Source organism: Lagenorhynchus albirostris, chromosome 10 (assembly GCF_949774975.1).
Source record: "Lagenorhynchus albirostris chromosome 10, mLagAlb1.1, whole genome shotgun sequence".
NCBI classification, from domain to species: Eukaryota; Metazoa; Chordata; class Mammalia; order Artiodactyla; family Delphinidae; genus Lagenorhynchus; species Lagenorhynchus albirostris.
In genome coordinates, this window is record NC_083104.1 from 60,532,378 (window position 1) to 60,544,492 (window position 12,115).

Here is a 12,115-nt window from a genome sequence, read left to right on the forward strand (position 1 = left end):
TATAAGGAAGTAGCTGCATTTGGGAATAATCCCATACATTTTATTTGCTTGAAAATCTGCATAAAGTCTATTGAATTAACATGTCCACATTTGTGTTTAGTTTTCCAATGAGCTACAGCAGTGTTTACAGCACAGATCAAAGATGTGCGAGTATTTGGCTTTGCTTCAAGATATGAGGCCTCCCTTAGGTAACCAGGAGTCTCTGGATAACAATCTAGAAGCTTTGAAGAACCAACTTAAACAGCTAGAGGTAAGAATTGTCTGCTGCCGGTTATGGAGGGTAGTCAGCTGATATTAATTTGGAAAATTAAAAAGAGCATTTTTATATTTTGAATATTAGTTATATTTGTGTTTCTCACTAGGTATATCTGGGATGTGTATTTTTTGCAGACATTTGAATTGGGATTGGCTCCAATTGGTGTGATTTTAAGAAAAGACATGACGCTGGCAGAAGAGTTTTTAAAGTCTCTGCCAGGTGACTTCCCCAGGGGACAGCTCGAGGACCTGAGTGTAAGCCTCCAGAGTCTGCAGACGGCCTTCTCCTCCCTCCATGCCTTGTCTTCGGAAAGAATGAACCACATCATGATGGCTGTCGACTCCGAGATGGTAGGTACCAGACCGTCTCACGTTGAGTCAGAACTAGTGTTTGGGAGAAAACTGAGGGTTTGAAAATTTAGTCATAAGATGATAAACTGTTAAGCTCTTAACACAGGATCATTATGTGTAGGAATTTGAAATCTGGGGACAGACAGAAATGAACATGCAATTTTATTTTCTAGTCTAAACTAGCAATTGCCCATGAAGAATTTTTGCACAAACTTCAGTTGTTCTCACGTTGGATATCAGAGATGAGCACATCTGTGAAGGATGTGGAGGTCATGATGGTTCAAAATACTGGACACGTAAAGCAAAGCTTGGAGTTTCTCAAGGCAAGTGTCAAAGTCAATAAGACCAAGTACATCAGAAAACCTGTGGATTGAATGTAACAAAGGTTTAGAAAAAATGTGACTTTGCTGAAGCTATAAAGGATTATTTCCTTTTTCTCTAAGAGGTGTTTGTTCACAGTTGACTCAGCTATAAAATAATCACAGCCTTACAGATGTCATTCTGATGAGGTCCCTGCAGACTTTATAAAACTCTTACTACCACTGCATGTTGAGGTTGGTATTTATGTATTTATGTATGTATCAGTCACATAAAGACAATCATTTAAATCAGTCCTGTAGCTGCTTCATGGTATTAATCATTTCTGTCATGCCTTTCTTCCCCAAGTTCTTAATGTGAACAGCATCCCTCATGAATGGCGGGCAGTGACACTCCTGGCCTGCGAGTCAGAAAACTGAAATTCTGGCCTACTGGATTTATGTTTTAAATTCCCATGGTCTCGTGTATGTGCTGCCACAATTACATGGATAATATAAATATTAGCAAGGAATATATTTTTAACATCTTTATTGGAGTATAATTACTTTACATTGTTGTGTTAGTTTCTGCTATATAACAAAGTGAATCAGCTATATGTATACATATATCCCCATATCTCCTCCCTCTTGTGTCTCCCTCCCACCCTCCCTATCCCACCCCACTAGGTGGTCACAAAGCACCGAGCTGATCTCCCTGTGCTATGTGGCTGCTTCGTACTAGCTATCTATTTTACATTTGGTAGTGTGTATATGTCCATGCCACTCTCTCACTTCATCCCAGCTTACCCTTCCCCCTCCCTGTGTCCTCAAGTCCATTCTCTACATCTGCATCTTTATTTCTGTCCTGCCCCTAGGTTCTTCAGAACCATTTTTTTTTTTAGATTCCATATATATGTGTTAGCATATGGTATTTGTTTTTCTCTTTCTGACTTACTTCACTCTGTATGATAGACTCTAGGTCCATCCACCTCATTAGAAATAACTCAATTTCATTTCTTTTTATGGCTGAGTAATATTCCATTGTATATATGTGCCACATTTTCTTATCCATTCAGTATTTTAATGTTGTTTCCCTTCAATGTGCTAAATGTACACAAGTTAGATCTTTACCTTTTGGTGGAGTTACATTTCAAGTAACTCTGCCAGACAAGGTTAATATATTCTGAGAGGGATTATTTTTTAATGTATTAATGACCATAGTATTGAAATAATTTCATCACTACCATTCAGTACGAATGAATGGCTTGACTCAGTGAATTGTGAAAAAATGTCAATAAAAGCTTGAATCCCTGATAGAAGAAGCATATTTATAATAAATGTTATTGTTAATAGAAACTTTCTATTGTGGCTTAACTCGCTGTTGGTAACTCATACTACTTTTTTCACAGAATGTGTTAAAAGACCTCGGACACACCAAAACGCAGCTGGAGACCACCGCCTTTGACGTGCAGTTCTTCATCTCTGAACATGCACAAGATCTGTCTCCCACCCAAAGCAGACAACTGCTGAAGCTCTTAAATACAACTCAGAAGGGTTTCCTTGACGTGCAGGAATCAGTAACTACCCAGGTGGAACATTTAGAGGCTCAGTTACAGCTAGAACAAGATCTCGATCGTCAGAAGGTCCGCCTCTCTTTGCGGAGTGGGAATTCTTGGTATTTAGGTCTTCAGTGTGAAACCTGTAATGTAAACCCCAGGGGTTGTGGATAAGAGAAGACAGGAGAGATTTTCTGGACTGGCAATGAGTGAACAGGGTACAATATAGCGATCCTACAATATATAAAAGTACTGTGTGCCATAAGAAGGCTATAATTAGTTGCTTTTAATTTTCATGACCTCCCTCAAACTACTGTTTTCAGAGGAGAGTTTTGATTTTTTTTCTAGGAGGAGGAAATGTAGATGCATTGAGAAATTTCTGGGGATAAATTGATGAACATGTGGATAGAGAAGGTTAAGGGTATCTTTTCCCTTTGGGAGGTGGGTGGGCATGGCAGGGTAGGGCCAGGCTCTGGAGCCAGGCTGCCTGAGTTTACACCCCATTTATACCACTCATTTGCTGTGGGACCCAGGGCAAGTCACTGAACCAGTTTTCTCATTGGGAAATTGGAAATCGTAGCAGTGCTTGCCCGGTAGTATTGTGGGCACCGATGAAAGAAAGAATTTAAAACCCTCAGGACCTTGCCTGGCATGTGTCAGGCTCCTAGCCATGTGATCTATGGCTATAGAATAAATAACTAGTATGTATATAAAAAGAAAACAAAAGATGCAAGTAATGGCTGAATTAATCTCTTAGGGTGATTTAACGAATTATATTGAGGTGGTCCATCCAATAGCAATAATGAGCAGAGGTGGGGATGGAATTAGCCACAGTGATTAAGGAGAGATATTGCGTGCAAGGTTCCTTTGATCACTTCTGGAAACACAAGCATGGTCTCCAGCACGGTAACCTGTTTACACGTATCGAATATTTTAACAGACAAATCACGACTAACTTCTGTTTTGATATCATTTTGCAGAATTAATTGTGTGTCGCAGGTTTCAAGAGCTTCAGAAAGTGGGATGTTTCTTCCTGTCAGTCAGAAGCTCCATCTCTTACACGTATGCGTGGCCAGTGTTCTGTTGAGCTGTCATCCAAACGGGATCTCCTTCCTTGTACATGAGACATGCTCTCACTTTCTGTGTACCTTGCTCAGTGTGTACCCCACTGCTATCATGTTTACAGCATACTCAGGAGAGCTTACATAGAGGAAACTTGCAAAATGTGTTCTCGTAAAGAGCTATGACAGTAGTGAGTTGGTGGCCACATTCACGAGGCTTTGCTTTTGCTCCCTTCAGATGGTGGAGGAGCGTCAGCAGGAGTACAGAGAGAAACTCCAGGGCATCTGTGACCTCCTCACCCAAACCGAGAACCGCCTCATTGGTCATCAGGAAGCCTTCATGATTGGAGATGGCACGGCTGAGTTAAAGAAGTACCAGTCCAAGCAGGAGGTAGAATCTAGCTTTGCATTAGTGGGTTGAGTTGATGTTAAGACTGATTACAAGTATTTGGAAAGCAGTTCAGATTATTGGAAAGTAGTCATCATTTTAGCTTTTCGGAGGCAAGGTGCACCCAAGACGCCCCCAGACCTGAGCTTGAAACTTTATACTAAGAGTCATACGTCCAGCTCCAACAAGCCAGGTAATTTTCCTGGCTTTTTTTTTTTAGTGAGACATCGAGTGGAGGCGATATAAAGAAGATTTGATAGTGGAAATACCTTGTGTGATGAGTTAGAATTTGGATCTGTTGAAGCCCAACTCACTTGCAAATCAGGAGACATAGCCATGAGTTTGGGTTCTTTTTCTCTCTTAGCCCCATCCTATTCCTTTCATTGTTCTCTGGAATTTGTTTTTTTTCACTGAAGGAACAAACAATAATGACAGATAAAGTTTTATTTTGGTGTCAGGAGAAAGAACATTCTCATTGTAACGAGATCATCCAGTCCCAGACTCTACACATTGTCAGCTTTGTACCTTAATCTCTCTGGGCCTCGCTGCCTTTGCTCAAACTTCCACTGCCATGTTATTGTCAGACTCAAATAGATGTTTTATGTAAAGTGACCAGCACAGTTAATGTCATATAGTAGTGGCTCAGTAAAGAGTGTCTCTTTCTTTATTAAAAAATATTTATTTATTTTAAAGTATAGTTGATTTACAATATTATATTAGTTTCAGATATACAACACAGTGATTCAACATTTAATATTGGGTTGGCCGAAAAGTTCATTCGGGTTTTCCTGTAACATCTTACGGAAAGACCAGAACGAACTTTTTGGCCAACGCAATAGATGATACACCATTTAAAATTATTCTAACATATTGGCTTCATTCTCTGTGCTGTACAATATATCCTTGTATTTTTTGTATTCTATACATAGCATTCATGGATTAGAAGAATTGATATTGTTAAAATGTGCATACCACTCAAAGAAATCTACAGATTCATTGTGATCCCTATCAAAATACCCATGACATGTTTCACAGAACTAGAACAAATAATCCTAAAATTTATATGGAACCACAAAAGACCCCAAATAGCCAAAGCAACTTTGAGAAAGAACAAAGCTAGAGTTATCATACTCCTGGATTTCAAACCATCCTACAATGCTATAGTAATAAAACAGTATAGTACTGGCACAAAAACAGACACAGAGATCAATGGAACAGGATAAATAGCCCAGAGATAAACTCACACAGCTATGGTCACTTAATCTACAGCAGCACAGGAGGCAAGAATATGCAATGGGGAAAAGACAGTCTCTTCACTAAGTGGTGCTTGCAAAACTGGACAGTATCTCTTTCAATTCAAATACTTCCTAGAAAAATTTGGGGAGGCTTAAAATAAAACTATGGAGAAAAACAATATGAAGAGTTAAACATAGTACTCTATAGAGAATGAAAGTGTAAAGGAGGAAAAATTACATAAAGAACTCTAGACGAAGGAAAGCTGTAACTGTTGAGGAGAGATCTTACTCTGAGCTTCCTAGCAGCTAGGGCAAAGAAGCAAACATTTTATTTTATAGAGCTCTGGTATTTAGAAGAAGTCATCATCTTAGTATAGAAATTACATTAGGAATAATTTAGCTCATAACTTTGAGAACTATTTCTTTTTATCCTGAGCAGCAGATATATGTTAAAATTAAATGTTTAAAAACAGAACATATAATATTACCATGTATTTAAAAGCTTTTATAAATGTACTCACATAATGTAAAAAAATCTGGTATGTGCAAATATGTATAGATTACATTTGTAAATACTTAATTGTTTTTAGTGTTTTACAAACCACATCCATTTGTTAAACTTGCAAATCTCATACCTTTTTTAATGTTCTCTGAGGTTTCAAATTATATTAAATATTGTGATTTAAATAAACCAACTCAAATTAACAGAGTATTGAATATGCTTTAACAACCTGTATGTGCTAGATTCTTCTCTGCCCCCCCCCACCCTGTTTTAGAATTACAATTGTGGAAGAATTAAATAGGTAGTCATTTACTAAGATTTTATTTTTCTTTTGTGTTATAAGGAATTACAGAAAGATATGCAAGGAAGTGCACAGGCATTGGCAGAAATAGTGAAAAACACAGAGAACTTCTTAAAAGAGAGTGGTGAAAAACTGTCACGAGAGGATAAGGCTCTGATTGAACAGAAACTTAATGAAGCTAAGATAAAGTGTGAACAGCTTAATTTAAAGGCGGAACAGTCGAAAAAAGAGCTGGATAAAGTTGTGACGACAGCAATCAAGGAAGAAACAGAAAAGGTCCTTATTCAAATATGTGGTACCCTGTTCTTACGGCTTTGTTGAAAATGATGAGTGTAACAGCGCCTTGATTTATTATGTGGTATCAGGTGGTCGTAAGTGATGATTAGCACCAGAGACTAGAATTCTGGGTTTTCATATAGGCAATTGATCAAATACTACAAAGTTCGAAGAATTGGCTTTGTTGAACTTTAAAAAAAAAATTTTATTGAGGTATAGTTGATGTGCAATATTATATGTGTCAGGTGCACAACATAGTGATTCATAATTCTTAAAGGTTATACTCCATTTAGAGTTATTATAAAATATTGGCTATCTTCCCTGGGTTGTACAGTATATCTTAGTAGCTTATTTATTTTATACATAATAGTTTGTAGGCTTTGTTAAACTTTTAAAAACAATTTAAGTGGGATTGTCAGGCTTTCTACTTGTGAAATGTGTGAGGTCCATTAAGTACAGTTAAAACTTTGGAATGTGTTTTTAAGAACAGTGGAAACTTCAGGGTAACTGCCTGTCGCTGTAAGGCTTAATTTCATGTGTTCAGTTTTCATTGTGGGTCTGGTTTAATTTCCCTGCTCTGATTTTCAATGATCTAAGTATTTGCTTTTGGAAAGTCTTAACACTCTTGCCTCGGCCCACATTCAAGGTTATCTATTGTGACCTTTCCTGCCCAGGTTGCAGCTGTAAAGCAGCTGGAAGAGAGCAAAACCAAAATCGAAAACCTTTTGGACTGGTTGGCAAATGTTGACAGAGACTCAGAAAGGGCAGGGATGGAACAGAAACAGGTCATTGAACAGAACGGGACTCATATTCAAGAGGGTGACGGCAAGTCGGTGATGGGAGAAGAGGATGAAGTTAATGGTAACCTGTTGGATATGGATGTTGATGGGCACGTAGCGACCACCAAGGAGAACCTGAACCAGCAGTACCAGAAGATGAAGGTGAGTGGTTTTAAACAGATGATCTTGTTAAAGTCTATTTTCAGGTCTGTAAAGACAGGACGCACTTAGCACGTGAGTTATCTTTTCAAACCTCAGGGACCCTTGAGAGTAAAGTCCTTGTTTTAGGGTCATCAGTATGTCCATGTAAGTTATCGTGAGAATTCTAAGCAAGTGAAAAACAGTGGGAAATACATCATTGGATGTGGTGTTCTTCTCCATGAAGCAGAGTTGTAAGGAATTAATAGAAATAACAATAATAGCTAATGTTCGTAAAGAAGTGACAGTGGACCAGGCACTCTTCAGAGCTCTTCCCATCGTGACTCATTACTGTGTTCATTTAGTTCTCCCCACCACTCTGTCAAATGAGAATATCATTACTATGGTGATGAAATTATTATTATTAATGTTATTCTTATTCTCATTTTACAGATGGGGAAGCTGTAACTTACAGAATGAGGTGTCTTGCCTGAGGTTACACTTCTAGTAAGGGATGGAGTTGGGATTTTAAACTAGGCTGTGAGCTCAGTCCCTCTGCTAAATTCCAGCCCGGGCTTGCTGTGCCCTCCTGAGTTTACTCAAGTTCTCTCCAGACTTCAGGTCATCTTTTTGGTGAAGGCTGTGGCTGAGAAGAGGAGTGAAAATTCACTGCATGAAAAATCTAGGGCTAACATTAATGCTGCTACAGGAGCCAAGGGAACATTTGAAAGCCATTTTTAAAGAGTCACATAGTTGATCATTTTATTTCAGTGTGTGGCTTTTGATGGGCAGCTGCCTGGGCCTCGGGAACATTTGCAATTCTGTTGTTTGCCTCCGAGTCTTTGTCTTTGGAGTCTTGGGAATAGAATGCCCTCTGTGAAGCTCTTCTAGTACAGGAAGTAGAAAGGAAACCAGAAGAGCTGGGATACTCATTACATCACAATTTCAAGGGGCTATTCCAGAACCTGACTGTAATTGTGTCTTAAAATGAAAAATCTAATGAATTCCTAAAGGAACCTGTGAGTCAGGTACAAAGGAGACAGGAAAGGTTAGTAACTTGACCAAAGGAGTGAAAAATACCAGGGTGGACCCAGACATACAGGTGCCTTACCGGAAACACTTGTTTTTAGCCACAGCATGAAGTTTGCCTTCTGAACTTTTCACTGCTAAGAGTATGAGAATCTGAAAGTGCTTCACGAATTCCTGCTCTCCTGGCAAAGTGGAGAGATGGCCCAGAGGCTCGGGAGACACGAGGGCTCTCGTACTAACTCTCTGCGCTACGTGTCCTGGGCCCAGCCTGTCTCCCCTCATCTGTAAAAGGAAGGGATGGGTCAGGTGACTTTATAGGTATTATATACATCTGTCTGACCACGGAGATGGTGTATGAATATAATTCAGATACCGAAGAGAGAGAAAAGCCTGCGGGAGAAAAGTTATTTAGACAAAAGTATTTGTCCTGTGCCCACTGTGTGTCAGGTGCTGTCACAGACAAGGGGACAAGGATTGATGAGTCTGTTCTCGGCTGGCGGCTGGGATCAGACTTCGCGGGAACAGCTGTCCCACAGCAGTGCTTCTTGGCCCTTTTCACTTGATGGCATAGAATGATATTTTCTCAGCCCCTGAGTGCTCTGTTCTAGGTAGTGAGCAAAATAAATTCCCTGTCTTGGTGCTTGCCTGCTGGGGGGTGACGATAATACGGCAGGCAGTAAACATCCAAATTCTGTGGGATGCTGGAAGGTGGTAACTTTTTGCCAAGTTAAGTACGGGTGGGCGGATGGGGTGGGACCACCTTTCAGGGTTAAAAGCCTCGTCCAAGTAGGTCCACACCGGGGGATGAGATTCCTGCAAAGACTCAGAGGAGGTAGGGGTTGCAGGCAGGTGTCTGAGGGGAGAGCTGGAACCAGACAAGAGAACAGCTGGAGAAAGAGGTCCAGATGTGCCCGCGGGTGGGGGTGGGGTAGAGGTGGGAGGCCGAGTGTGTGGTGTGGGGAAGGGGGAGGGCCAGGTCTGAGAGGGAGCTCAGAGGTGATGGGATCAGGCTGTATGGCTCCACGTCAGACATTACAAGAAATGTGGAAAATGGCCCAAAAGGATTACTATGCTTTTTTTTTTTTTAATTGAAGTATAGTTGATTTACAATGTTGTATTAGCTTCTGCTGTACAGCAAAGTAATTCAGTTATACATATGTATGCATTCTTTTCTATATTCTTTTCCATTATGCTGTTTACCACATTTTAATGGCATATTGGGGTAGATGGAAGAAGCTGGTTATGGCTGGAGAGGAAGGGACTCTAGCCGCTGAGGCCCACACAGCTGAGGGCTGAGGGCCGGTAGCTGTGCACACCTGTGACCTTTCTGCCCCACACCTGTGACCTGCCAGACGCTCTGCTCTTGCCTCCAGGGTGGACTTTGATCCCTGACATGTGCCGGGCTCAACAGGCAGCATTCTCTGTGTGTGGTTTCCTATGCTCCTTTCAGCAAACCTGTGATGTGTAGGGTTATCGTCCCTTTTTCCACATGCAGGAAACTGCGACCCAGTCAGCTGAGTAGCTCCAAGATGCTTCTTTATTATATGTGTTCCTTTAACTTCCTTTGGGCTTCTCCGAATGTATGTTGTTCTTGCTTACTGATGATCGTAGTGTTTTTATAGGTTTCAAATTATAGATTCTTTTTTTCCTATTAAATATCTTTTCAGGATCATTTCCTAAGAAAAAATACTGTACTTCCTTGATCAATAATTAGGTAAAGACATTGACAATCCCTTCAGGGGGCGAGCCGTAGGGAAGGGATGAGTAAAATGAGAGCAGATTGTAGATGCTTGTTTTAAGGCTGGAACAGAAATTTGTTCCATTTTTTCCAACCTTCTCAAAAACAGTACTTTCCAGAGAAGATTGGAAATTTTAAAATTAGATTTTAAAATTAGCTACTCACAAAGCAGCTTTTGCTTTTAGGAAGTTCACCATTAAGAGGGAAACCTAGACAGGTTGATGGGAAGCAGGCCTGCGGGTCCTGGGTCTGTGGGTCCTGCATCCACATGATGCCTGATCTGCTCTCCCGCAGGCCCAGCATGCGGAGCTCGCGGCCCAGCACCAGGCTGTCCTTGTGGCCACCCAGGCGGCCCAGGCCTTGCTGGAGAAGCAGGGCCGCCACCTCTGCCCGGAAGAAAAGGAGAAGCTGCAGAGGAACGTCAAGGAGCTGAAGGCGCATTATGAAAGCGCGCTGGCCGAATCGGAGAAGAGGATGCGGCTGACCCACTCCCTGCAGGAGGAGCTGGAGAAGTTCGACGCCGACTATGGCGAGTTTGAGCAGTGGCTGCAGCAGTCAGAACAAGAGCTGGAGAACCTGGAAGCAGGTGCCGACGACCTCGGTGGTCTGACGGCCAAACTGAAGAGGCAGAAGAGCTTCTCGGAAGATGTCATTTCGCACAAAGGAGACTTGAGGTACATCACGATCTCTGGGAACAGAGTGTTGGAAGCAGCCAAGTCTTGCAGCAGGAGAGAGGGAGGCGGCCGGGCTGAGCAGGGCCACCTGGATACCTCTGCCACCCACAGGGAAGTCCAGGGCAGGCTAGACCGTGCCACTGACCGCTTCAGGTCCCTCTACACGAAGGTAATTTCATTTTTTTAAAATTGAAGTACAGTCCATTTACAATGTTGTGTTAATTTCTGCTGTACAGCAGAGTGTTTCAGTTATACATATATATTCTTTTTCATATTCTTTTTATTAAGGTTTATCTCAGGATATTGACTATAGTTCCCTGTGCTATACAGTAGGACCTTGTTGTTTATCCATCCTTATATAATAGTTTGCATCTGCTCATCCCAGACTCTGAATCCTTCTCTCCCCACCCCACTCCACCTTGGCAACCACAGGTCTGTTCTCTATGTCTGTGAGTCTGTTTCTATTTCCTAGATAACTTCATTCGTGTCATATTTTAGATTCCATATATAAGTGATATCATATGGTATTTGTCTTTCTCTTTCTGACTTACTTTACTTACTGTGATAATCTCTAGGTCCATCCATGTTGCTGCAAATGATATTACTTTGTTCATTATTATGCCTAAGCAATATTCCATTGTATATATGTACCACATCTTCTTTATCCATTCATCTGTCGGTGGACATTTAGTTTGCTTCCAAGTCTTGGCTATTGTAAATAGTTCTGCTATGAACAGAGGGGTGCACGTATCTTTTTGAATTATAGTTTTCTCAGGGTATATGCCCAGTAGTGGGATTGCTGGGTCATATGGTAGCTCTATTTTTAGGTGTTTAAGGACCCTCCATGCTGTTCTCCATAGCGGCTGTATCAATTTGCATTCCCACCAACAGTGCAGGAGGGTTCCCTTTTCTCCACACCCTCTCCAGCATTTATTGTTTGTAGACTTTTTGATGATGGCCATTCTGACCTGTGTGAGGTGATACTGCATTGTAGCTTTGATTTGCATTTCTCTGATAATTAGCGATGTTGAGCATCTTTTCATGTGCCTCTTGGCCATCTGTGTGTCTTTGGAGAAATGTCTATATTTTTCCTTCCCATTTTTTGATTGGGTTGTTTGGTTTTTTGTTGTTGAGTTGTATGAGCTGTTTGTATATTTTGGAAATTAAGCCCTTGCCGGTTGCATTGTTTGCAAATTCCGTAGGTTGTCTTTTCATTTTTTTTTTTTTTTTTTTTAACATTTGAACTGGGTCATATTTAATTCTGCATGCTCTTGTAAGTCAGCAAAATATTCCATGTATCATTTAAGTCGTCACTCACTTTTTTTTTTTTTCCCTTCCCCCTCCCCATAGCCTCAAGTCCATTCTCTAGTAAGTCTGTGTCTTTATTCCTGTTTCACCCCTAGGTTTTTCATGACATTTTTTTTTTTTCTTAAATTCCATATATATGTGTTAGCATACGGTATTTGTCTCTCTCTTTCTGACTTACTTCACTCTGTATGACAGACTCTGGGTCTATCCACCTCATTACAAATAGCT

General features: G+C 40.8%; 1 protein-coding gene across 6 annotated transcripts in view; it reads left to right on the plus strand.

The window, feature by feature from the left end:
- The window catches only part of DST (dystonin), a 500,594-nt gene that overhangs the window by 359,576 nt on the left and 128,903 nt on the right, over positions 1-12,115 (plus strand). For 4 of the 6 annotated variants that reach the window (XM_060162518.1, XM_060162520.1, XM_060162519.1 and 1 more), the window contains 4 exons: positions 3,758-3,910; positions 5,988-6,221; positions 6,896-7,162; positions 10,200-10,748. In XM_060162518.1, the coding sequence (XP_060018501.1) occupies positions 3,758-3,910; positions 5,988-6,221; positions 6,896-7,162; positions 10,200-10,748 (1,203 nt within the window). Of the gene's footprint in view, positions 1-100; positions 251-390; positions 607-779; positions 930-2,311; positions 2,546-3,757; positions 3,911-5,987; positions 6,222-6,895; positions 7,163-10,199; positions 10,749-12,115 lie in introns of all 6 variants that reach the window. The other 2 variants (XM_060162516.1, XM_060162517.1) reach the window with 1 other exon arrangement.